We start from the raw sequence: 26,996 nt of genomic DNA on the forward strand, positions 1-26,996 counted from the left end.
TATATATATATATATATATATATATATATATATATATATAATATATATATATATATATATATAATGTCTTTTTGATGTTATATTTTAATGTAACGATTTTATACAACGTAATGGCATAATAACAAAAAACAAACAAACAAAAATGTCAATGTATTTTTAATATTATATTAACTCTGACACCTCCATGTCCTGTGGTGACACTAGTGAGAGTGTCACACTGTCCGGATGTTTTGTATCGCAGGCGGTAGTAATCCCCTGCAGTGGCTGACAGACTGAGTCAGTGAGGAGGAGAAGGGAAGTTTTGCAGTCGTAATCTATCTGAACAGCAGCATCATGGCGGAGCAGAGTGAATCTCCTGTTCAAGTCCAAAATCCACAACCAGCACAGCCTACCAGCTGGCCCATTAGCAGGGATTCGTATGAGCTCCAGGAGGTGATCGGTTAGTCTCTACGCTGTCTTCACTGATCTGAATTGTGGTGGTTGTGTCTTTTTTTATCAGTCGAAAATGACGATGAGGCCTACCGGCTTTTTCGATGCAAACTAGTGCTGCTGCTGTCTGTGGTTGATGGCACTGCGGATGCTTTAAAGCGCAGTATTTATTTATTTATTTTTTTGTGCTGTTTCATGTATTTTCAATAAGGTTAATTAAGGATGTTTCGAATGTCATTGTAGCAAAAAATAATTTTGAACAAAATGTGCTTTTAAATTGAACTGTCATTTAAAAAAAAAAAAAAAAAAACATGCTTTATCTGCATCGCAATTAATGGTATCCGTAGCTTAGGGATGCTTCAGTTAGTGTAGTACCGTGCTTATTAAATTCATGTTTGACATAGTGAACTTCATCACAGACTTAAAAAAAAAAGAGACAGTTCACATTATTTTAAGTTGTAAGAGAAATACGAACTAGAATTTTTAAATAAACCTGTTTTTTTTTGTTTTGTTTTGTTTTTTGTTTGTACTTTTCATTTCTTGTTACACTGGTCCCGCCCCTATGCCAAGTTTTGACTACAGTCTGTACTGCTTTTTTGTGTGGTTTAAGATCAAATAACTGTTTTGCGACCTTATTTGAACCGAAATTGTATTATACCGTTAGTAATAGTCTTTAGCTGGCGTAATTGGGCAGTGTAACAATAATAATTTGGGTGGCTTTTAAGAAAAATAAGTATTTGATTGTTTTTTGCTTAAGGGTGTTATGAAAGGAATTAACGTGTTTGTTTTGCGGATATTATATTTAAAAAAAAAACAAAACAAAAAACCCCCCACAATTTTCTTGATCTATTCTCGTCACATTGACTGTCAATCCACCCGCAGCCAGTTCTCTGTACCTTGTACACTTTTCTTGACTGTACAGTTTGTTTGCTCCGCAATGACATCTTATAATATACTGGCTTTATGGATACATCCCAAAGTGTGGAAAATATGACGAAGTTAAGTTTTCCAGACAGACTGAAAAAGTAGGGAGCTGAACAATTAAAAAAAAATAGATGAATGTTGATGATGGGGGATAACTGAGATATTAATCTGGCCCTGAAGTAAGCCTTTGTACGGATTGGCCATCTAATCACTGAGCATAAATCTAGAGATTACACAGCCCTGCCCTGCATTTACAGTAGCTGTCATCAGCAGTTGTGTATGTGCATTGTGACACATTTGTATTCTGAATAATTATAAAGTGCTGTTTAAGAAGGATCTAGGTGAGTGCTGCAGTGTTTGGAAAGCAAAAACAGATAACATGATTAGGGAATTTTTTGTTTTGGTGTTGACTGCAACAACTGTACTTATTTGTGAAGGAATGCCATTCTGTTCAACATAAGCATATGCATTTTCTTTTTAATCTGCAGGTAGTGGTGCTACAGCTGTTGTTCAGGCAGCTCTTTGCAAACCCAGACAGGAGCGAGTTGCAATAAAGCGAATCAATTTGGAAAAATGCCAGACAAGTATGGATGAACTGTTGGTGGGTAAAAATATTAAAATATTAATATATGTAAAAAAAACAAACAAACCACAAAACAAAACAAATGACTAACCCTGGACTGCTAATGGCCCCTGGGACCATGCTTGAACACCCCCAGGTAGAAAACAGTGGGTTAGGGTCGCAACATTTCTTTCTATTTCATGTTATTTGTAAAGATATTAGAACTGCATACCAAAGTACCATAACTCTGTCCCACTCTGATAGATAATAACTAGTAATTGCAGTTGGTGTTGATATAAAGAACAACTACATGTCAGTTACTATAGCATGACAACCCCCCCCCCCCCCAAAAAAAAAAAAAAAAAAAAAAAAAATTAAATTTACATTTTAGTTCGTACTGGCTGTGTGTAAAACATTTTTATAAATTGTAAGGCTGTTGGAAGTCACATTGTGTTGTTTTTTTTTTTAAATCCTGCTGATGAGCAAAAGTCAGCAATTTAAATTGGGTGTGATTGAATGAATCAACAATGTTCTGCAATTGTTAACACCAGACAATGGACCCTGTTGTGGAGGGAATCTTAAAACACAATAGAATGCACAAGTGTGATCAGCTGAGGGAAGGGAACAGGAAAGAGAAATAGAAGTGTGCTTTATCATGAATATTAATTTATCCCCCACATGCAATGAATGTCCAAGGCTGGGGGGGTCGGGGTTGGGGGTCACTTGTCTATCTTATGAAACTTAGCATGGTCTTTAATATGGATATCTTTAGGGTATTAAACTGTTGTTTGGGATTTACGTTTCCATGAGTTATGGTGTTTGATTGATTTTAGCTAGCAAAATTGCTGAAAGTTATTCCACTGTGAATATTTTGAATGTAGGTCACAGTGTGCATCATTTTGACAATACTGATATCTGACTGGTAACCACTTATGCATGGGCATTTGTTATGAGATTATTTTCAACATTTGTTTCTTTGTTTGTTTTTAGTTGTTTTGAATTGAGCTGTAAGTAAATTACCGTATTTATAATATTTTGAGTTGAATTGTTGCATATTTTACTGACATGAGATTTTTCCTAGAATGTTATCCATTAAAGTGTTAACCTTACATCACAAGATGAGTCACTCAGAGTTACTCTGGTTTCTTGAAATACCATATTAATTCACTTGTTCTACTATCAGCTGGTGCCAGTATTGGATTCTAAGAACAGACATATAAGGTATTACAAATACAATATAAATAATTATAACTCGAAACATCATAGTGGACTGTTCAACAGCAATTTTATGTTCATCTCCATTGGCTATCAGCAATGTGCTATGATGGACTGAATGGTAATAGAGTGCTATATACAGCTTGGTAAGTGGATTTGTTGTCTGCTCGTTCCATGCTTTGCCGAATTATTTCCAGGTTTCTGTATACATGTGGGATTCCTGGGAACATCATCAGTTTCTTGTTGCTGGATCTCCCAGCAGCCTTTGAACCCTTCCAATTCCAATGCCTATGTCAGGCATAAGGTTAGATGACTCTCCCACGTTTCCATTTTCGGGTTCAAAACAACCTACTAGTTTTAAAAACAAATGTAATTAAATCTCTTCTTTCCCTTTTTGTAACAGAAAGAAATTCAAGCAATGAGCCAATGCTATCACCCAAATGTGGTTACTTACTATACTTCGTTTGTTGTAAAGGACGAACTTTGGCTGGTCATGAAGTTACTAAGTGGAGGTAAGTTATTTTATTTGCATCATTTTTATAAGTATTTATTTAATGAGCTGTGATTATCACATCATACCACTGATAACTTCTAGGAGAAATAGTCGGGGCATACACATTCAGATTCGTGGGATGTCATGTAATCTGTGTTTAAGTTAAATGACATTATGTAAAGTTTTAACAGTGCACAGTTTAAAGTGATAATGTTTAGACTCTGAAATCAGCAAACATGAGCAGGTGTAATTTGTTTTCAGCTCAAAGCTTCCTACAAGTGTTATCATATACATGCATCATATAGATACTCTGTCTATTGTTTGTTTTTGGAAACATAAATGCTCAAAGTATATTTATCTTTTCTGTAGGATCAATGTTGGATATCATTAAGTACATATTCAGCAGAGGGGAACATAAGAGTGGAGTCCTTGATGAGCCAATAATAGCAACTATTTTAAAAGAAGTGTTAGAAGGGTTGGATTATCTGCATAGAAATGGACAGATTCACAGGTACCATGTGTTTAACTCATTTGTTATAGCATTCATCATGGTTTCTTGTACTGTACCTTTACAAAGGATATGTTTGAATAAATAATATAGGACTGCAGATTATTATTATGTGTTCAACTCTGATTAAAGGAAATAAATCAGGAGTGTGTCATATGTACATATATATATATATGATAATATATATATATATATATGTGTAATCTTGTGGAGTATTATTAGACGTCAGTATTATATATATATATATAGATATAGATATCTATCTAGTCTAATATATGGGGAAAGCCTATATGTCGGTCATGCAGATAGATGCACCTAACTGTTTTCTGTAACTGTAGGGATGTGAAAGCTGGCAATATTCTTTTGGGAGAAGATGGGTCAGTGCAAATAGCTGGTAAGAAAATCTACTTTATTTAGTGAGCAGGAGACATAATACTGTATTATTAAACATTACTATTGTATGACAACTAAAGACAAAGTTTATCATCATATCTTTTTATTCTTAGGCCCTTCTTTCCTGTGTTTATTTTTGAGGGGCACACAAACCAGAAAAAAGGGCTATTCACACGATAGCATTTATTCACTGCTTTTTTACGGCCAACGTTTCTATGCTGTTTTTGTATTCAGACTTGTGCATCAAATATCACAGGCAAGATGGGGGAACATCTGATTATAGCAGTGCAGTATATCTTGTATTTTATGATAAGCAGCACAATAAATATCTAATACAAACAGAAATGATGGGAAAATGTGAGGAGATCAGAAAGTAAGTACTATTGGTATGTTAAAATAAAAACACAGTTTTGACTACAGGTTTTTGTTAAGTGTCCGGGTGTAGCTTCTAGAAAGTGCGTGCCTTGAGATACCTCGGCCCATTATTAAATATAGACTGAACTACAAAACAAAATCACGTATCTAATTATATCCAGCAGCATACGCAGGTAGGTGGTATTGTATTTACAGCAAATTAAACTGCCTAAAATGATTTTATGTCAATCATATATATTAGTATACACGTATTTTTTTCCCAATAATGTAAAGCTGTGCTTTGTGACATTACATCTGCATTGACAGTACCATCTACCTGCGTGCACTGTATTGTTTATTAAAGAAAAAAAAATCAGGATGCATAGAATTGATTGTGTTTGGTAGTCCTGTCTGTACTTCTAATTTTGTTTAAACAATGTTTTTGTTGCCAATAACATTGTTGAGATTATTTGTTACCAATAACAAAATTTGAGATTATGTAGGTGTATGCAGTATATTTCAGCTGCTGGTACTCCCCTAGGGTTTCCCGTTCTTAGGGTGAATCCACGTTCTTCCTTTCTTTCTCTTCTTCGGAGCAATAACCATGCAGCAGCTTGTACCCAATCCATATTGCCTTCAGATTATATCCAAATCTAGCAAGTCAGATTTTTGTCCAAAAATCGAACCTGTTTCGAAGTATTATTTTTTTAGTACCGATTATGCTCAAGTATGAAAGATAATATTCAATTTCATAGGTTCCAGGGCTCGCAAAATTTTGGTAATGGTACTTGCCCTTTGGGCAGTCCATTGTCGACATTTGGTTGTCCAAAAGAAAAGTCAAGTTGCCCATAATTGACCTATGGACTGTGATTGGTACAAAGTACGCTTTATTCAATATAGGTACAGTATCTCAGGGTATCTCACGCTAAGGAAATACATGTACATGGGTTAGGGAGTGGTTAATATGTATTTAAACAGAAAGTACTGATTAAAGGAGAAACCTCAGAATGGAGTGTGGTAACCAGCGGAGCACCACAGGGATCAGTATTAGGTCCTCTGCTATTCCTAATCTACATTAATAATTTAGATTCTGGTATAGTAAGCAAACTTGTTAAATTTGCAGACAACACAAAAATAGGAGGAGTAGCAAACACTGTTGCAGCAGCAAAGGTCATTCAAAATGATCTAGACACGATTCAGAACTGGGCAGACACATGGCAAATGACATTTCATAGAGAAAAGTGTAAGGTACTGAACACAGTTTTTGTTGACTCAGAAATGTCTTCATCAAGACAATGTGGGGAAGATACAATCTAAGAAATGTCCAATATTTGAGAACTACATTGCATTATTTACAAAAAGAATATACAAAGTTGTATACTGCAAGTATACTTGTGCCAAAATAGGATATAATAATGATACCAATAGTATACTAAAACCAGACAATTTTGGTACAAGTATACTTGCAGTATATTACTTTTTTGTAAGGGATGGATTCTGATCCAAACTTCTTTATCTCCTCTGTTAAATGTTGAACACTATGGGTGGCGAAAAATAAGAAAAATGAAAGAACAAATGTGCACGCATTATATATTAAAATGTGCAAGTGTCGTCTATTAAGCATATAAGTCGAATACTTAATATAGTACACCCTCGCTATAACAACCCTGTTTGGGTTAAAGCCTTTTGTTCACTGTAGTAAAAGGACAATCCAAAACGAACAATATAAGTTAAGGAAGTCACCTTGGATAAAGTGATTAGCTAAATTATTAATAATAATAGTATTACTGTTATCATTGACTAACTAACTAAAAAGAATTAATGTCATAACAGTGATAACCGTGATGAATATAAAATAATAATAATAATATAATAATAATAATAATAATAATAATAATAATAATAATAATAATAATAAGTAATAATGAGACAGTACCTATTTGTGGCATGCTGCATCCAGTATTCTGTTGTGCCACTCGGTACAATAAGTTACAAGTAAGCACCATACATGTAAAATAAAATTACCGGTACATTTTATTAATCACATTAAAGAAATGAAAAAATTGATATCAGCATGCTACGTGCTAAATCAGTCATAATAACTATCGTATTCGATTTGTTTTTCCTGGGTTGGGAAATAACGTTTACGATTTAATAATGGTAACAAAATAACAAAATGTCAATCTTGGTGAGTATGGTACAGTAGCTTGTAATTCCAGTATGTAACTTAATTTAAAAAATCATAGCCTTCAATATAAAAGTATATACTTTGGATGTCGTATTGTCCGTTTTACCCATACATATATACAGACATATACCAGTTATCAGGGGTGTTTCACGGTGCAATCCTCGCTGGTCACAAGCAATGTTTACGTGTACGTCACCCCAAAAATCACTGAAGCATTACCAATGAAACACAATTGATCCCTCTAAACGTATTTTACCAGGATGACCTGTGAGCGGAATCTCGTTTGATCAACCGCTGTTTGATTAAATCACAGAACGTTATTAGGAAGCTAATAACACTGTGCCTTCAGAAACACCCTACCAAAATCGGATTGCAGCCAAAAAAAAAAACACGTTTTCCGACAGTTTTTTTTGGTTGTCCCTGAACGTCGGGCTAACGATTTTGCGAGCCCTGTGTTCGATTGTTTTACCATAGAAAACGCAGCGAATGAAAGCTATAGTGTGAATAGCCCTAAACACACCGTACTGTCCTGTCTTTCTTTTGCAGTTAAAGCTGCCCCCTAGGTCCTGATTGAAAAGTTGCTTTAATACTCTGATTTTAAAAAGTAATCAGGATGTGACAGTTTATGTGATATACACACTTCTGTTGATGTGCTAAAAACTTAAAAAAATGTCACAACAGTGGTATAGTGTGTACTGTTGTATATAACCTCTTTCTGTTAATATCTTTCTCTTGGGTGATCAAAACTTAACATACATTAGAATGTGAACCAGTTCAGTTTTAGTACTATTTAAAAAAAAAAAAAAAAAACCTTGTGTTGGTAAAAATAAGCCAATTTAAACAATTTCTTACTTTTATAGATTTTGGAGTTAGCGCATTCTTAGCAACAGGAGGCGATGTTACAAGAAACAAAGTTAGAAAGACCTTTGTTGGCACTCCATGTTGGATGGCACCTGAAGTTATGGAGCAGGTGAAGTAGTTTTGCTACCCTAAGTCATAACAACGATAATCTTTTAAATATGGTGAAACGCTATTATTAAATTGGACTATTTACTTTAAACAGGTACGAGGTTATGACTTCAAAGCGGATATTTGGAGTTTTGGGATTACAGCTATTGAATTAGCTACAGGGTCTGCTCCTTATCACAGATATCCACCCATGAAGGTAAAAAAATAAAAATAAATAAACTTGAGACACATTATTCTTTGTTATAAAATCAAACTTCAAAATTTCCTGTTTTATATTAATAATTGGATGTAATGGAAACTGTTTTGCTTTGCAGGTTTTAATGCTGACCCTACAGAATGATCCTCCTATTTTGGATACAGGTGTGGAGGATAAAGAAATGTTAAAAAAATACGGGAAATCTTTTAGGAAGCTAATAACACTGTGCCTTCAGAAAGACCCTACCAAAAGGTTTGCAGTTTTTTTTTTAACTAAAGGCCTGAAAACAAAGGTGTATTTCACTGTGTATGCAACTGATGTGGTTAATTGAGGATTTTAATATCTGTGCACATTACACAAATCGATCTTGCGTGTAAGTTATCTGCCTCCACTCTGCATATGAAATGATGTGTGGTACAGAGCTCAAATAAATAACGTATGAGCATGTACTGTAAGAGTCCTAAACTCTTAAATGGAGTTGGGTGTTATGTTCGCAGAAGTGGTAGTCAATTAACCTCCTGTGCGAGGTTGCATGGCTAATGTGCTCAGTCATAGTTACATTATTTTCTTGTAGTAATTTATGCTTCATTTATCACATTCTTGTGACTTGTGGCAAATGTAAAACTCATTGGTATTTTTTTCTCTGCCCTACTAAAAATAGCCAATACACAATGTACAGATGATCATTGCAAGCATGAACAATGTGACCACTATATTAAGCTTAAATGGTATTTGTTTTAATGAATGATATTTGGTGATACTTAAGACATTCCTGTGCAATTTACCATTGGTTTTGTTTTTCAGGCCAACAGCAGCAGAACTTTTGAAATGCAAATTCTTCCAAAAAGCCAAGGTACAGCATATTGCTTCAGAGGGTTACATTGTACATACTCTGTACAGTGTTTTAAATTGTGTTTGTTAGGTAATTGCTTCAATTATTTTGTGTCTTTCAGAACAGAGAGTATCTGATTGAAAAACTACTACACAAAGCACCGAATATAGCCCAAAGAGCAAAAAAGGTAAATATGATTTTGTCGTTTCATTTTTAATCTATATGTATGTAACATATTTCACTAGAGCATGATGGGAATCAGTTTGTCTGGTTTGTAAGCTAATGTATGTATAGAGATACATGTTTAGATATTGCATTCTGCTTGACTGAGGGAGTTTAGAAAACATCATTATGCCAGTACAAAGCTGTTTTTAATAAATAATGATATCCACAGGCACACAAACTGAAAGCCTTTTTACACATGTATGCTTTTCTTATTTTTTATTGCATGAAGCTAATTTATATTCACAAGAAAGTGTGCATTTAAGAAGAGTCATTTTCAGGCAATGGAAAAAAAAAACACATACTACAGTACAAATAACACAATGATTTTAAACTTTTACCTTTAGTTTTAACTGCATACAAATATTGCTCATATGTTAATTTATAGTCACAGAATCAGATGTAAAATGGTTTTAAAAACCCTATAAAAGTTAGGTTAGTGTGCGCTCCTTTTGATTTGTTTTTAGCTTGTTTAGTTTATTATGATATGCAAAGGTATTACAAGGCTGGTCTGTTGTTGTACTGATATGCTTTCAATAAAAAGTTTCATAGCTTGCACTTAACATATATATTTTCTAATTGTCTAACAACCTACAGAATTTTAAACCACCCAATAAATGCTTAATCTGTTGTAACATGCAACCCCTCCTTCACAAATATATTTTTTTCTGTATTGTGCCTACAAACACCTACAGTAAATTAAATGATAAAAGTACTCTTGAATTCTTAGGGAGTTATAAACCCCTGTGAAACCTGGAAACATCTCATGTATTACTGGGAAGCTGTTTCCTAGTTTGGGCTTGTGACGGGGTACTACTTGCCCCTGTGCATATTATGATTTGTATTTGTGTTGTTTTGAAATACCTCGGGAGAATGCGGGACTGTCAGCTGCTGACTGTTTAACTGGCTGACAGTCACGCAAATTATGAAACTCATGCAGACTATAGCCAAGGGGGAATAAGATAATGAATATAAAAGAATATAAAAGTTTGGCTGCACGGGAGTATTAGAGAGTTCAGGAGTGGAGAACGAGAGTCAGAGATAGAGGAGGTAAACAATAATAAATCAATTGCTACTCGTGCTGGAACAACCAGCAAGATGCTTGTTATTATTGTTTGTTTGTTTGTTTGTTTTGTCGCTCTTGCCTTTTGTTTTTGTAAAGTGCTTTTGTTTTGGTAAATATTTTATTTAATATTAAATACGCGCATCAGAGCATTTCATACCCCACTGCTGTCTGCATCTGTCTTCTTCCGGGTCTGAGATGTCACACCACACGCTAGCCTGCCACAGGGCTACTGTTTACAGTTACTCATGTCTGGCCAAAGCAAGCCCATAAACCATTTATCTACTGTGGGTTGTTTACTTAAAGTAATCTAATGTTAAACAAAATAATATGTATTGCATCAAATGAAACCATGTGGATTTTGCTATCATGGTTTGCCAAACTGTCATTTAGAGATATTGAAATTAAAACATTTTAAAGATATCTCTGTCATTTGAAGATATCTCGAAATAACTTCCTGTTCCTTTAGAGATATCTTTAAATCATTTGAAGATATCTTGAAATAACTTCCTTTTCATTTGGAGATTTCTCTAAATGGACAGAAAGTCCATTCAAAACATAGATCATTTTCATAGGAAGTTATTTCGAGATGTCTTGAAATGGCTTCCTGCTCATTTGAAGATATCTTTAAATGATTTAGAGATATCTCTAAATAAACAGAAAGGCATTTGAAGATATCTGGAAATGATTTAAAGTTATTTAAAAAAAAAAAAAAAAAAAAAAAAAAAAAATTAGATATCTTTAAATGATTTAAAGATATCTCAAAATGCATTTTAGATGTCACATGCTCCATTTAGAGATATCTATAAATCAATGTAAGATATATCTAAATGTAATTTAGATATCTCAGAATTATTTAGAGATATCTTTTAATGTCTAAATGATAATTCGGCTTGCCATAATAAACATGACAGTATTCTTATCTTATTGTTTTATGTTGATATTTGTTTTCCAGTTTTTAATTACCTAGTTTCAGAATATAATTTAAGTCTAGCATAACTGTGCACTGCAAAACTGTAATCTCTGCCCATACAGTATGTGCCACTGTGAATGTCCAGCAGTACTGTTCAAAACATTAGACTTTTTTTTTTTCAAGTGAATGATAAATTGTCTTGGCTTTTAACTTCTTGAGCTGTGGTACAAAGGGACTGAATACATCTAATGTAAAATAAGGATTTCTATTCCCATTTTTTTCTTTTGCCATTAAATGGCAAACACACATCATGCTGTGAAATAAATAATTTGTTTAAAACACAGAAAACACTTTCCATGTTTTATGTCCAGCAGAGGGCAGTGTTGAATCTAATGTGGTTCATTTCTGAGCTTCACTGGAGTGCCCATTTACCAAAGATGATCAAATTTGAAAAAGCGTAGCACTTAACATGACTGCTTCAGAACGAATACCTCTCAATAATTTGAAAAGAAAAACCATAGAGGTGTGGAAGCACAGACAGAGATTTTTGTTTTAATAACAGTTATAAACACATTTTGTGATCCACTGTACATAGTGCTAAACACTTAGGAACTTTGAATAGAAGGCAGTGAAAATGAATGGTGTCTTTTGGTGATTTTCCATTACATTTTTTGAGTCGTTAATTTAACTGATATTTTTAGTATTATAGATCTGTCTCTGTTGAATGCTGCTCTTATCAAGTCTGTGGTTTCATTTCAAATGCGCTGTTTCTTGTAATAAGGCAACATCCTTGATTAAAGTAAAACTGTAGCGCTGCTATAGGGATTGTATCATGTATATTAATCACCCCCAAAATGCTATATTTATTGCATTGCAATAATAATGCAGATTTTATTTTGACCTTCCGTTTGTAAAGGCAGAGGTACATGAGTAATTGTTGTCTAGTTTATGCATTGTTAAATAATAGTGTCTGTGCATATTTTCAAAAGTGATATTGCCTTGGGGTATTTGTTTTATTTCCCCAGAAATATAAACTTACCAAAACAGTGCCTTTTACAATACTTTACTGTAGTATTATATTTTCCATTTTGAAACGGCTTCTCTCAACATTGTTTTGTTTTTTGTTTGTTTTAAATGCTAAAACCTGCCAAGCCAATTGTACAGCTTACATTTTCTGGAGCTACCACTTTAACCATGCTCCCACTTTGCTAGTGCTATTGTGTTTTTGTGTAGCAAATTGAAAAACAAAACAAAAACATTAATGATCGTCCAGGGTGCCTATGGATAATCATGCCCAGCTTGTAGCATACTCTCAGATGTGAAATCAAGCTTGCAGGTATGTCTATCAGAATGGCCTGATGCTTTTTTGTTTTGCTCAAGGAACCTGAGCAGAACCCTGGGAAAACAAGCATGGTGTCAGGTTCTGAGAGAGAACAGGATGGCAACAGAAGGGTATTTGTTTTTTGACTTAGCCATTAGCTCCTGGGTGCTTCTTTTTAGGCTGCTCTGAGGTGCCTGTTGAAGGTGTCTGTGTTTTCATTTTTTTGTTTGTTGCTTGCATGCTTTCTGTAGGCATTGCACTGCCATGTTTGTTTGAGTAAAGCAAATTAATGCAAAACATCCAGAATTATTTGAAAAAAACAAAACATTTTTAACTGGGATTCCCTGTTGCATATATATTATATATAATAATATATATATATAGTTTTGTAAATAAAAGAAGATATATATATATATATATATATATATATATATATATATATATATATATATATATAACTATTAATTAGTTATTGACATACATTTCGTTTTCAAAAAGGACACCTTGGACTACTTTGGAAAATATATAGATGGTTACCTGGTTTCAGAAAGTTGAGAGACGAATAAATAACACCTCATTTTGGTGTGTAATTGAAAAGGTTAGAAGAGTCCCTGGGTCCAGTGGTCATCTTCATAAGACTGAGGATGGAGACTGGGAGTGGAGTGATGATGAGTTGGATGAAAGGAGTGAAGAGGGAAAAGCTGCAGTCAATCAAGGAAGGGTAGGTAACAATTAAAAACAAGGACGGGTACAGTGGCAGCCGAATTTCACCATGTTTACTGCAGAGTTCAAATGGGAAGGGCAATTAAGCTGAAACTTAGTTAAACTGTTAGCTCACAATAAGGAGCATGGAAATGAGATTGATCTGAAGGTTTACTGTATTTTTAAAAAAAAAAAAAAAATAATAATAAATATATATATATATATATATATATATATATATATATATATATATATATATATATATATATATATATATATATATATATATATATATATATATATATATATATATATATATATAAATGCAGGTTCAGCTATACCAAGTATAAACTTAACAAAAACAAACCAAGTTTATTACAAATCAAATAGGTGTAGACATACAAAAAGGAATTGTAAAAAAGGAGTGTAGTATATAATGTTGCGTTTACTACAGTATGTGTTTTGATATGAGTAGATAAGTAGTGGTATTTACCAATAGAGAATGACTGGGTGGGATAACTGTTCTTTATTTTATCCCCCAAAAAATGGGCTTCTGCACTGGTACCTGTCAAGACTGGTATAATTTGGAATGCTTTACCAGTCTTGGCAGTTACGAAGCACTTTTTCATGTCTGTTAAAAAAAACAAATGTCATTTACGCTTTATATTTAATCTTGCAATGCTGTTTTCCAGTCACGAAGGTTAAGAAAAGAAAATGAAGAGGTAAGTAACTTCCGAGCTTTCTGTTGTGTTGGTGTATGCACTGATACTAAATGGTCTGGCTGGATTTGTATTTTATTTTTTAGTTCACCAGCAACTAATAATATGAAAGTAATGCCAAAGGTAGTATTTATTCATTGGTTATTGATATTGGGCTGTAATCTGCACAGAATTAATTTTCTTCTTTATTTTAATTTTTTGTAATATTAATAATCATTTGCTTATTCTTATGTTGATCCAATAAATGAACGTCTTTGTATAAAACATGTATTTAATTAAATGAAACCAGATTATATAATATAACCAAGTAGTTAAGTGTATTGTAATATTTCATGCAATATAAATTGGTTTGTGTATTTGAGCTATGATTCCTGATTGTCGTTTGCATAACCAATTAATAAAATCCTTCACAGCCTGCATGGGTCAGTCTGCTAAAAGCCCCCAGTGGATTAATTTGTAAAGTTCGATTAATTTCTTAGATAAGCATTGCAACGGTATGCTAATTATTACCTTTTTGTAATTAAAATAATTTTGTTTGAAAACCTTATTTTTTCCAACAGAATGTTGTAAATGCCAGCAGTGATCCTGTCCAGGAGCTGTCCACTGAGGTTCCTCAGGTGAGTTTTAGAACTGTTACTCTCTAAATGCAGTTCTGCATACTCTGTATGCGGTTTGCTACAGGCCAAATAAACTAGTGGACAATGTACAATAGTGTGTCTAATGTTCTATTTGAATGAAGTTAGTTTGTATGGATGTAAGTTAATAATTATAAGGTTGGGATAAAATCAGGAGCCTGCATTTTTTTTTTTAAAGCTACTGAACCACAATAATGTTTTAATGTATTTTCTAATTTATGCCACCAGTTCAGTTTACTGAAATATCTGATGAAACTGTATGGAGAAATGTGTTTCTTGCATTTTAAAGGTGCACCCTCTTGAGACTTCTCAATACATCCAAGGGCCGTTTGCTATAAATATGGTTTTACGATTGAGGTAAGCAAGATTTTGCAGCAGCAATTTAATTTTATATTAACAATTATAGAATATGATTAGAAATAATAATTATTACACACTTTTGTCATTGTTTTTTGCGCTATTGTTTATAGTCTCTTTTCAAGTCCATTTGTCTTTCTATCTTTCTGTCTATCTCTCTGTCTGTCTCACCTTTGTTTTTGCAATACCGTTACTGTACACTTTTACCATTGTTTTGTTTTAGCTAGTGTTTATAACCACTTATAATGGATCCCTAAACTAAAGTGTTACCACTTTTTCTTCATGTCAGTTATCAATCAAAAACACCATTTGGGGTAGAAAAGTTCAGACTGCTTTACTAATTTCTATTTTGCTTCCTGAGTTTAAGATATCATTAAAACCTGCCATAGTAAGTAGGCACATGTTGTGTTGTAGGGTAACATTTAGAGTAAAATTGATAATTATTTTCAGACACTAGCTTTTTTTTTTTTTTTTTTTTTTTAGTTGGATTTAAATATTCATTATATGGACTGTAGATGTAAACGGTTCATCACTAAATGAAACAATGCAATTGTATTATTGTACATTCACTTATATTTAGGTATGCTTTACAATTATTAACTTTATGGTGTGTGTGTGTGTGTGTGTGTGTGTGTGTGTGTGTGTGTGTGTGTATATGTATATATATATATATATATATATATATATATATATATATATATATATATATATATATATATATATATATATATAATCAGGTTCTATACAGGGACATCAAACAAGGTTGATTTCATTAGCAGACAGATAGCTGTTAGAATTCCTTGTGTTAGATTTAGATTGTTTTTAGTTCAAGTAAGTTCTGTACTAATACAAAATAAAAATAACAATACATTTTAAAGAAAGACAGCCTGTGCAAACACATTGTAACACAATACCCTACAGCAAGTAACATATGTTGGTAATAGAAAACATAGCCATAAACAGCAGCAATTTAAAAACATAAATCACAGGCAGCAAACTGTTTTTGTAATTTGAAAGCAAAAGATGAGTCTGGAAAAGCAGCTCTGGATTGATGTGATAACTGCTTTCTTTAAGCCCGCCTGTAGGCATTTATCCATGCTGCAGAAGTGACTTAGAATTTAGGGAGTGATTGGTAAATGTTGAAATACCTTACAATGTATTCATTTTACTGAACTCTTTTAAACAAGTTTTTGCAGTGTGCCAAGTTTAAGTAGTAAAAGTCTCGACTAAATTTAGGACGGAGCTGTGCTGTGGTAGTTCAAACAGTATTGCATCTGGCATGTGTTTTATAACTTTAAAATGTGTGACAATAAAAGTAAAGATCTGCTAGGTAAAATAATCCCTGAATTAATTGGTATAATAAAAATAATGTACAACTTGTATTGCTATTTATTAAAAAAAAAATGGGCTTGTCCTATAAACAGAATACTGAATGATCATTCATGGTATACATTTTTAATTCGCTTTAGGAGGATGTCTGTATAAATCACTCACCCCTCTGTGGCAAATGAAAAAATGTAAACCATGATCGATCATTCAATGTCCTCTCTATAGCAAAACGTATTGGTTATATACATGTGCTCAATTTGATAGGTTTGTGTTTATATTATACAAATATGGACTTGAGTTGAGGCTTATAATGGAACATTTTTGTCCACGAGGGGGATATGGTTTCAGATCCAAAGATATCATGTACACCCCTTTTTAATTACAGAACCACAGGCAGTAGGGAAGGCTTTCCACTATTAAGTTGTTTTGCACTCTCTCACTTATCCTAGTATTTTGGTTACTGGATGAATTATGCAAATCTGGCACTACTCTTTCTCTTGCTTCTTTCAGTTTTCACCCTTTTTATCATATGACCATGAGCTGTGCTTTTCCCATGCTAAAAATTTACTTGAAGCAGACCATATTGCTTGCCTAGAGCTAGACTGCTGAAATTTCTATTGCACCCCAGAGCTAGACTGCTGAATTTAGAACAAGTCTCATACTGGGATTTGCTTTGCATATTCTTCTAACAAGAATATTGCATTTTAAAGAAAATGTTATTATAATAAAACAGAACTTTATAAATTAAATATGGTACCGTAGCATACTTTGAGACCAACTTATTGGTCACTGACCCTGGTCCTGTCCATCCATTTAGGAAGAACACTCTCCAGCAGTAGGGTTACTGTTTATCCCCGTGAGTCTCTCTCTCTCTCTTTTTCAAAGAATATTGATTTTTTTTCCACCTGAAAAATAAGAGAATTACATGGCATGTCACCAAGATTTTGGATTTAGAAAAGACTTGGGCATGGTGTATGGAAAGCATCAGGCAACTGAACACCTTTATCGTCTTCTTACACAATCTATGTTTATATTTAGCAAGTTATCCCTGATCTGCATTGCAGTTGTGTGTCCTTGGTTGTTGGATAACATTTTTCACAGTGTTACTGCATGCCTTAATGCAGGGGTTGGGAACCTTTTTACCTGGAAGAGCCAAACAAACAAAAAATAAGAGAAATTTTTCAAGAGCCATAGCAAAGTTTACATTCGTGTATTAGAAAGAGTTGTGAATATTTATGTAATAACAATAGCAGTATTGTAAGACTTGTGCTGGTAGTAGTTCTGGTAGTTATATACAACACCAGTAGGTGGCAATAACGCTGCATTTTTGTGACACCCAAGCTACATAAAAAGCACTATGTATTGTTCACTGAAATAGTGCTGGTTTCTAGCACTCCTACGACACCACAAAAGTTGAGAAAAGGGCATCATAAACAAGTGATTAACAATGAGTGCATTGCGCCTTACTTACATTAATGAGATTTCTGTTTTGCTGAGTGCTTTGTAGTTGGGGTAGTAACTGGTGAGATTCAGCTTCATGCAGGCATTCAGGCTTTCATCCATTAACCTTGAACGCAGGTTGGCTTTGATGTTGTTCAGATGTGAGAAGGACTGCTCGCATGTGTATGTTGAGCCATATGTTCATTACAAATGAGACACACTGAGGACCCCGACTTCTCCACAAATGCAAACTGATCCGTCCATTCTGTTTGGAATGAATAGTAATTGTTGTCTTTTTTTTGCTCTCGTTGATGATGCTTTTTAATTTAGATAGCTAGCTAGTTGTTTAACTTGACCTGGACATGACGCAGGCCTAGCTACGTCATCCAATTAAAATTCAGCTCTGAAAGGTAGGCTAGCTACGGGCCAAACACAGCTGTCAATCATATTAAGCTGCGAGTCTCTTATCTAAATATTTTGAACATTTTTTTTAAATTTTACACATTCTTAATTATACATTAATCAAGTATGCTAATATTTTTAAACTAATTTTATCAGCATGTTCGAGGGTGTATTTTCAGCCAACATTTGAAAATTGGAGAGCCATATAAAATCCTGAAAAGAGCCATAGGTTCCCGACCTCTGCCTTAGTGCATTGACTTAAAAACCTGTTTGACATAGAACTTTGCCTTCCCTTCTTGTAAGCACTTGCATATTTTCGGTATTTGTTCTCATGTGTGAAAGAACCAGAGAAGATATTTTTTTTTATCGTTTTTACAATTTTTTCATTGACACAGAGTTTTGCAGATTTTGAAAGGAGATTGGTTTTATTGATTTGACATATTAGCAGCAGAGTCTGTATTTTGACTTGAAGCCTTTGAAGAAGAGACAACTACAGTAAATCCTTGTTTATTAAAGTGAGTTTGGTGTGGGTGTATATGTGTGGCTGTGTTGTGCTGGTTGATACTAGAAACAATATAATGTTTTTTTTTTGGTTGGTACAGTCTGAGCCGTTCCAAAATAAAACTCAGATGTTATTCCGTGCCATAGAAATGATTCCACACATTGACGCATCCTTCAGTACCTGTTGTATTAATGCAGAACCTTTTAAATGCATTCAGATATTTCAGATCAGCCTATCTCAAACATGAGATGACATGCTTGTAAAGTGCTTTTTAAGGTGATGAATGGTGCTTTCGAGGCATCTTGTAGCAGCTACATCTAAGCAAGAGAAGTATCTAATTTAATTTTGGGTGGAATACTAAGAGACTAATTGTAATGTGGGATTCAAAGGCTGGGAACAAGTAGTGTATTCTCAAAGGGGGGTTGAAATAATATTGTGGAAAGGTTTGTCTGCTTGACTGAAGTTTCTTTATTTTGAGTCCAGTGTTTAAGTAAGTAACAGCTGATCAAATCAGTTGCCATTTTAAACAAGTTTGGAATTGCTGTGCTTACAGGGATTTTTTTTTATAAAGCCTAACTGCAGTATCTGATTACTGTCAGAAAGAACACTTCCCACATTATGATTTCCTGAAGACATAAATCTTAAATTTATATTGCTGTCAGTTGATATGTACTAAGGCCAAGCAATTTTTTTTTTTTTAATATATATTCTGTTGTATTGCCTTCAAAGCTTTTTCATTATGAAGACTGCATTGAAAGGGTAGAATGCATTATCAGTTGCTTGTAGGACATCTCACCTGGTTATGAAGGAGGTGGTTGTGGTTCTTGCATAGCCTGCAGAGTCATGCCTTGTTATGCCAATTCTAAACTATCAAGGTACTAACTTTTTTAAGCTGGCTATTGGCAAAACTGTGACCCACTTGTAAGTCTGTCATGGACCTTTTAGAACATAAGAAAGGTTACAAACAAGAAGAGGCCATTCGACCCATCTTGCTTGTTTGGTTGTTAGTATTTTATTGATCCCAGAATCTCATCAAGCAGCTTCTTGAAGGATCCCAGGGTGTTTTTATAAACATTTGCAACCCAATATTGACACCTACATTACCCATTTTTCATTTTCATTATATTGAGAGAGTGAATTCCTGTGTACCCCTTTACATTTGAAATAAGTAAATAAACGGTTTCTGTATTTGTCCTTTAGGAATGCTAGAAAGGAACTGAATGATATACGTTTTGAATTTACACCAGGAAGAGGTATGTTAACAGTATACATTTACAAACAGTTTGTTCATATTCTATACATAGACTTTAATTGATCGTATAGAACATTTATCTTCATGTGAGCAGGTGTTTTTTTTTTTTTTAAATATTGATTAAACTTGGTATGTAAATCATGTTTACATGTTTGCAAAAACAGTTATGTCTATAAGGCTGTGTAATCTTTAATTTCCACTTTTCTATAGATACAGCAGACGGTGTGTCTCAGGAGCTGTTCTCTGCTGGCCTTGTGGATGGACATGATGTAGTTATCGGTAACTTTATTAATGTTACAGTTCACATTTAGATTTGATTATAAACTGGAAAATTACTTGGTTAACTTTCTCTAGGTGTACATGTAATGTGAAGTTCAGAGAAAAGAGGTCGGTGAAGTGTGTTACATTTAATCATTAGCTCATGCCAGACCATCTGTTGCTTTTGAATTTTTTTTTAAACATTCTTCACAGAATATTGAGAATATTCTAGTCTATCCTAAGCAGCACCAGATCTGAATACCACCAGAGTTTAAACAATTTATGAAGATCACAACGTCCTAAAAACCAAACACCCTACAGTGCATGTTAGTCGCGTTTCAGTTTATGTTGGAAGTATTTTGAGTAATTGAAAACCCCACATTTTATTCATGGATGTATGATGCTGCAGAGCAATGGTTTGGAATTCTTTCTTATACATATGTTTTTCATTTCACAGTTGCTGCTAACTTACAGAAGATTGTAGATGACCCAAACACTTACACAATCTTGACTTTCAAATTGGTGAGCAGCTCCCTATTCTACTTAAGTGAGCATGTGTAAAGTCAAAAATTAATTTCAGTTCTTCAGCTCTGTCTTTTATTTTTTCTTACCTATCTGTATCTTAATAAGCCTCATACCTAAATCAGAATTGAGAGGCAGACGTACAAACCTTTTTTCATCCTCTTTTGCACTCTTTTTTATGTCTAATTTGCATAAAGGGTAACGTTTAAAAACAATGGCCGCAAATTCATAATGAATTCCGACTGAATACCAGAGAATATCACCTTCATATCTTATGCACGTCCTCCGAAGTAATTTGTTTTTAATGCAGCCCTGTTAATTCAAGTGGATTTAATTACTCATATTCATTTCATGTTCCTTTATAACAAATGATGTCGATCACTTGTATAAGGCATGCATTCATACCCTGTTACTCGTTCACCAGTGGATTGTGAGAAGTGTTAATCCATGCATGAATGCATGTCTTCTAATGCATTTATAAGCAGGTTTTAAAATCCATTTTCTTACCTCCTTTTAGCATTACATCTCCCTTGATTATCATTGGACTCTTGTCGTTTTGCAGGAATATACTTTGGTCCTTTTGCTTCTTACTTATATTTTTATTTGGGACACACATTGTAATGCTGTCTGGTAGGCCACATAACTAACGTAGGCTATTTGAAATACAGTATCTACTTATTTGAAATATACAAAGTATTAAATACAAGCAATAGAAACCAAGTCTTCAGCAGAAGAAAAAGAAGACCAGATGTAATATTTGTAGTACTAATACAAGGTAAGAAAATTGATTTAAAAAATGTAGTTAGCACTCCTTTGAACAAGAGAGAAAACAAAGTGAATTGCCCAATAGTGTGATTTATTGTATGCAGCAATATAATTAATGAATGGCTAAATATTAAAAGGGTATTTTTGTGGGCTTTTGAATATCAGTTGCCAGCTATAGAATGGCTTCTAATCGGAGTTCGTTTTCTCTGCAGCTTCCATATTGTTCACAGCGTTTGTCGCTGGCTCATAAGAAGAAAGTATTTACTAAAATTATGGTTTTGTGGTATGAGCATTTAAAGTTTGAATATAAAAACATGAATTAGCCATCAGATGTTTCTTCAGTTTTGGCAATGATGTAGGTAAATGGGCCAGATATTCAAGAGATGCAAGTTTCGCAAGGGTAGTTGCTGAGATTATTTCCCCTCAATTCTGCCTTGAGAAAAAAGTTGTATCTGTGAGTCAAATTAAATCGCAAGCATTTTTTTTCTCAACTCTGGAGGAGGAGTTGTGAAGAATTATGCAAGTCTACCTACAAGTGCGAAATTCAGACAGTACGTTTTCCACAAATCACAATGTTTGAGGGAAAAAAATACTGTATGTTTTTTTACTTTACTTAACTAATTCGCTAACAGAACAAAAAATTAATAAAAAATTAATCTCGACACATTCCCTGTAAGATGTCTGCAGCTCCAAAAATGCCACCACAGGATGCTGTTGTCCCAGAAAAACTCTGTTTCAAATACTGGAACAGTAAAAACAAATGTTGGTGGCACTGATGGGAACTGTACCCGAATCGCTCCCAACCTTTATGGGAATTGTTTGGGCCACCCTTTCACTGTTAAAGTGTTTGTCTCTATAACTCAAACTTTAAATTATAATATATATTTAATATCAACTATATCCAGTGGAACAGTTGAAACAGCATTTATGTTATCTGGGGAGTGGATGAATGCTGGGCGAAGACAAAACTGCCCAGATGGGGCTCCAAAACAGTGTGAAAGGTCTTGAAAACTGTACCGCACGATAACCCAGCCTCTATATAGTAAAAAGCATTATTATTATTATAGGAGTTCATACTTCTTTAGTTATGTGGTATAATTACAATTAAATTACAATTAAATTATAATTAAAGTTTCTCATTGATTTACTGCCCCATCCAGAGAGGTTTGTCTTGGTTTGGAAGCATTTTAATGTATTAAAAAAAAAAAAAAAAACTCATTGTTTTTCATCTGTAGACAAGAGTGACAGAGTAGTCATATGGTATATTTTTTAATACACCTGCATCAGTTGGGTATAGTCAGAGTTGTGATTCATTTCCTGTTTAGATTTATTTACATGCATTCATTTCAGCAGCCTTGCAATATGAGCAATGTCCCAGCATCTCTTTTAAATTTCACAGACTTGTGGATATGGGCAAGACATTTGCAATGTAAGCAGAGTTGCATACATTTGTAAAGTATACTTATACTTAAAGTAAATTTGTAAGTATTTATCTGTGTCATATACCACATGTTCTAAAACAGACATTCTGTCAATAAGATGAAGCCTGTAACCTTGAAACTCTCAAAAGCATTCAAAATATTCTGGTATTCAGAAATAAACATATTTGATATATACAGTACCTATAGAAAGTCTATATAAGTTTGTTATGCCAGTGCCTCAGAGTTTCATGCATTTAAATGATTCCACTTATCTACACACCATACTCCACACTGTTAAGGGGAAAAAAAAACAGGTTTTGTTGAGAAAAAAAAAAAATGTTAAAAATGTAAAACTGAAAGATCATAATTGGATAAGTCTCCACCCCCTGAGTTAATACTTGGTGGAAGCAACTTTGGTAGCAATTACAGCTGTGAGTCTGTTGGGATAGGTCGCTACCAACTTTGCACACCTAGATTTGGCAATATTTGACCATTCTTCTTTACAAAACTGCTCAAGCTCTGTCAAGTTCCTTGGGGAGCGTTGATGGACAGCAAACCTCAAGTCATGCCACCAATTTTTGTATTGGATTTAGGTCGGGGCTCTGACTGGGCCACTCAAGGACATTTACCTTTTTGTTCCTTAGCCACTCCAGTGTAGCTTTGGCTGTGTGCTTTGGGTTGTTGTCATGCTGAAAGGTGAACTTCCGTCCCAGTTTCAGCTTTATTGCAGATGGCAGCAGGTTTTCCTGAAGGACTTCTCTGTACTTTGCTCCATTTATTTTCCCTTCTATCTTGACAATTGCCCCAGTCCCTGCTGATGAGAAACATCCCCATAACATGATGCTGCCACCACCATGCTTCACAGTAGGGATGGTGTTCTTTGGGTGATGCGCTGTTTTGGGTTTGCACCAAACATAACGCTTTGCATTTAGGCCAAAAAGTTAAATTTTTGTTTCATTTGTTTCACCACAAAAACTTTTTGCCACATGGCTACAGAATCTCCTAAGTGTTTTTTTGCATACTTCAAATGGGATTCAAGGTGGGCTTTCTTGAGTAATGGCTTCCTTCTTGCCACCCTACCATACAGGTCAGATTTGTGGAGTGCTTGGGATATTGTTGTCACATGCACACATTGACCAGTCTTGGCCATAAAAGCCTGTAGCTCTTGCAAAGTTGCCATTGGCCTCTTGGTAGCCTTTCTGATCAGTCTCCTTCTTGCCCGTCATCCAGTTTAGAGGGACGGCCTGATCTAGTCAGGGTCTTGGTGGTGTCATAAACCTTGTTCTTCTTTACGCTGAAGATAGTTCTTAATGACTTTCGCTGTGTATTTGGGGTCGTTGTCATGCTGCAGAATAAATTTGGGGCCAATCAGATGCCTCCCTGATAGTATTGCATGATGGATAAGTATCTTCCTGTACTTCTCAGCATTGAGGAGACCATTAATTCTGACCAAATCCCCAACTCCATTTGCAGAAATGCAGCCCCAAACTTGCAAGGAACCTCCACCATGCTTCACTGTTGCCTGCAGATACTCATTCGTGTACCGCTCTCCTGCCCTTCGGCGAACAAACTGCCTTCTGCTACAGCCAAATATTTCAAATTTTGACTCATCAGTCCAGAGCACCTGCTGCCATTTTTCTGCACCCTGTGTTTTCGTGCATAGTTGAGTCGCTTGGTTTTGTTTCCACGTCGGAGGTATGGCTTTTTGGCCGCAAGTCTTCCATGAAGGCCACTTCTGACCAGACTTCTCCGGACAGTAGATGGGTGTACCAGGGTCCCACTGTTTTCTGCCAATTCTGAGCTGATGGCACTGCTGGACATCATCCGATTGCAAAGAGAAGTAAGCACGATGTGTCTTTCATCTGCTGCAGTAAGTTTCCTTGGCCGACCACTGCGTCTATGGTCTTCAACGTTGCCCGTTTCTTTGTGCTTCTTCAAAAGAGCTTGGACAGCACATCTGGAAACCCCTGTCTGCCTTGAAATTTCTGCCTGGGAGAGACCTTGCTGATGCAGTATAGCTACCTTGTGTCTTGTTGCTGTGCTCAGTCTTTCCATGGTGTATGACTTTTGACAGTAAACTGTCTTCAGCAACCTCACCTTGTTAGCTGAGTTTGGCTGTTCCTCACCCAGTTTTATTCCTCCTACACAGCTGTTTCTGTTTAAGTTAATGATTGTGTTTCAACCTACATATTGAATTGATGATCATTAGCACCTGTTTAGTGTAATTGTTTAATCATACACCTGACTATATGCCTACAAAATCCCTGACTTTGTGCAAGTGTACCTAGAAGAATTGATGCTGTTTTGAAGGCAAAGGGTGGTCACACCAAATATGGATTTGATTTAGATTTTTCTTCTGTTCACTCACTTTGCATTTAGTTAATTGATAAATATAATCTATTAACATGTCTATATTTGAAAGCATTCTTACTTTACAGCATTTTTTCACACCTGCCTAAAACTTTTGCACAGTACTGTGTGTGTGTGTGTGTGTATGTGTATGTGTATATATATATGTATATATATATATATATATATATATATATGTGTGTGTGTGTGTGTGTGATGTCATGTCATGTGATTTGTTCACATCACTGTCAGTACCGCCCCTTTTCAAAGGAATACCCTCCACCTCCACTCCTAAACAATAAGATAAAATGGCTGAATGAAAACACTGCTGAATGGCGATTCTGTGACAGAAAATGAATTACAAAACATACAACAAGAGAAAAGAAAACTTGTGGTATGAACTTCAAAAACATGTTCTGTTATTTATTTGTTATTTATTTATTTATGTTATTTAGTTTACTTATGCAGTATGAGCTATATTTAAAGAAAATACACTAAAGCCATAAATATTAGCAATCAAAATATTTGGCAAATTTAACTCATAAAACTTATTTTGCTCCAGAAATGTTGGCAACCTGGTGTATTGGTAGTAGTATAGTACTTCATTATATATAAAGCACTATGATATTCGTGCCAAAAATGTTTACTTTTTTTTTTTCATACACAACAAATGTGCAATAAAAGGCTTGCAAATATTTATGGTTTTACAGTATATAGTCATATTTACTATGCAACCTTGCCTCTCATTATTTTGACTGACTCGTATATTAAATATGTACTGCAGACTCAGCTAATAGTGGATAATTAAATGCTCCTCGGGAAGCATTTAATTTTCTATTGTTACCTCCAGGCTTCAGGCATTATAGCCCCCTGTCGGTAACAATAGTCTTCGCTCAGGTCAATAATTTTGCACTATAGCCCTCCTCTTCAGTACATATTTACTATTTAATACAAATAAAGCTTGGATATAAAACTGGTCCAGTTATATTAGACACTAATACTAAAAGCATTTTGTTGTATGCAATCTTGTTGAATGTACTGCTCAACACCTGTTTTTACTCTTGAAGGCTTCTGGGTGTGATGGAAACGAGATCCCTGATGAGATCAAACTGATTGGGTTTGCCCAGCTGAGCATCAGCTGATATTTCCTGTTACCTGATCTGTGTGGAACACTAGGATCAGCTGAAAGAGAAAAAAAAAGAGAGAGTAAAGCACCTTAGACAGAATTCTGCTTCATTCCCCGGCACTTCACTGGACCCTACAGCCACTCCTTGAAACACTGCTAATATTCAAGAGAGCATTGAAAAACCATGGAAGGCACTTGAGGGCTTATTAAAAAAAAAAGATAAGATGTATACTCAGGTGTATACTAATATTCATTAATATTAAGCAGCATAGCAGTTTTATTTTTTAACGTTACCTCTGCGTTTGGCATAGCTTTTAATGTTTTTTCAAGTAATGTATTGGAGAAATTTTTGTTACATTTTTTTTTTCATATTTTTAGGTTCATTTTAAAAGGTAAGCCAATATAATATTCATTTAGGTTTGAAGTATTCCATATTTAAAAGGTATTTTATTTCTTGAATACATACTGTATTTAACTGCAGTATTAATTTTGAGTGAACCATTGTCTGAGGAAAAAACACATGTTCCAAAGTATTGTGTATTTTAGCAAAGAAATGACAGATGTGTTCACTGTTGCTAACACAAAGGTCACTGCTTTGGGTAAGGGAGATTTAAAATGTGCCTGAGACAATAGTG

At 34.5% G+C, this 26,996-nt stretch overlaps 1 protein-coding gene across 2 annotated transcripts; it reads left to right on the top strand.

Moving 5' to 3' along the window:
* The first annotated feature begins 106 nt into the window (after positions 1-106).
* Positions 107-26,711, top strand: LOC121322522 (STE20/SPS1-related proline-alanine-rich protein kinase-like). Of its 2 annotated transcripts, XM_041262630.1 has the most exons (19): positions 107-439; positions 1,842-1,954; positions 3,534-3,642; positions 3,993-4,134; positions 4,470-4,525; positions 7,927-8,036; positions 8,130-8,231; positions 8,350-8,483; positions 9,036-9,084; positions 9,185-9,250; positions 12,642-12,713; positions 13,181-13,303; positions 13,977-14,006; positions 14,564-14,620; positions 14,928-14,995; positions 19,869-19,921; positions 20,131-20,199; positions 20,636-20,700; positions 26,303-26,711. In XM_041262630.1, the coding sequence occupies exons 1-19, from the start codon at positions 334-336 to the stop codon at positions 26,375-26,377; spliced, it is 1,599 nt and encodes a 532-aa protein (XP_041118564.1). In that variant the 5' UTR covers positions 107-333; the 3' UTR covers positions 26,378-26,711. The 2 variants fall into 2 exon arrangements, with proteins under 2 accessions (XP_041118564.1, XP_041118566.1); XM_041262632.1 differs by lacking the exon at positions 12,642-12,713 and having other exon boundaries at positions 108-439.
* Positions 26,712-26,996: the final 285 nt, after the last annotated feature.

Source organism: Polyodon spathula, chromosome 10 (genome assembly GCF_017654505.1).
Source record: "Polyodon spathula isolate WHYD16114869_AA chromosome 10, ASM1765450v1, whole genome shotgun sequence".
In the NCBI taxonomy this organism is placed as follows: Eukaryota; Metazoa; Chordata; class Actinopteri; order Acipenseriformes; family Polyodontidae; genus Polyodon; species Polyodon spathula.

Coding starts and splice junctions, on each gene's coding strand:
- LOC121322522 (XM_041262630.1), top strand. CDS start 334: ATGGCGGAGCAGAGTGAATCTCCTGTTCAAGTCCAAAATCCACAACCA. Junction 3,643..3,992: donor CATGAAGTTACTAAGTGGAG/GTAAGTTATTTT, acceptor TCTTTTCTGTAG/GATCAATGTTGGATATCATT. Junction 19,922..20,130: donor TGAATTTACACCAGGAAGAG/GTATGTTAACAG, acceptor ACTTTTCTATAG/ATACAGCAGACGGTGTGTCT.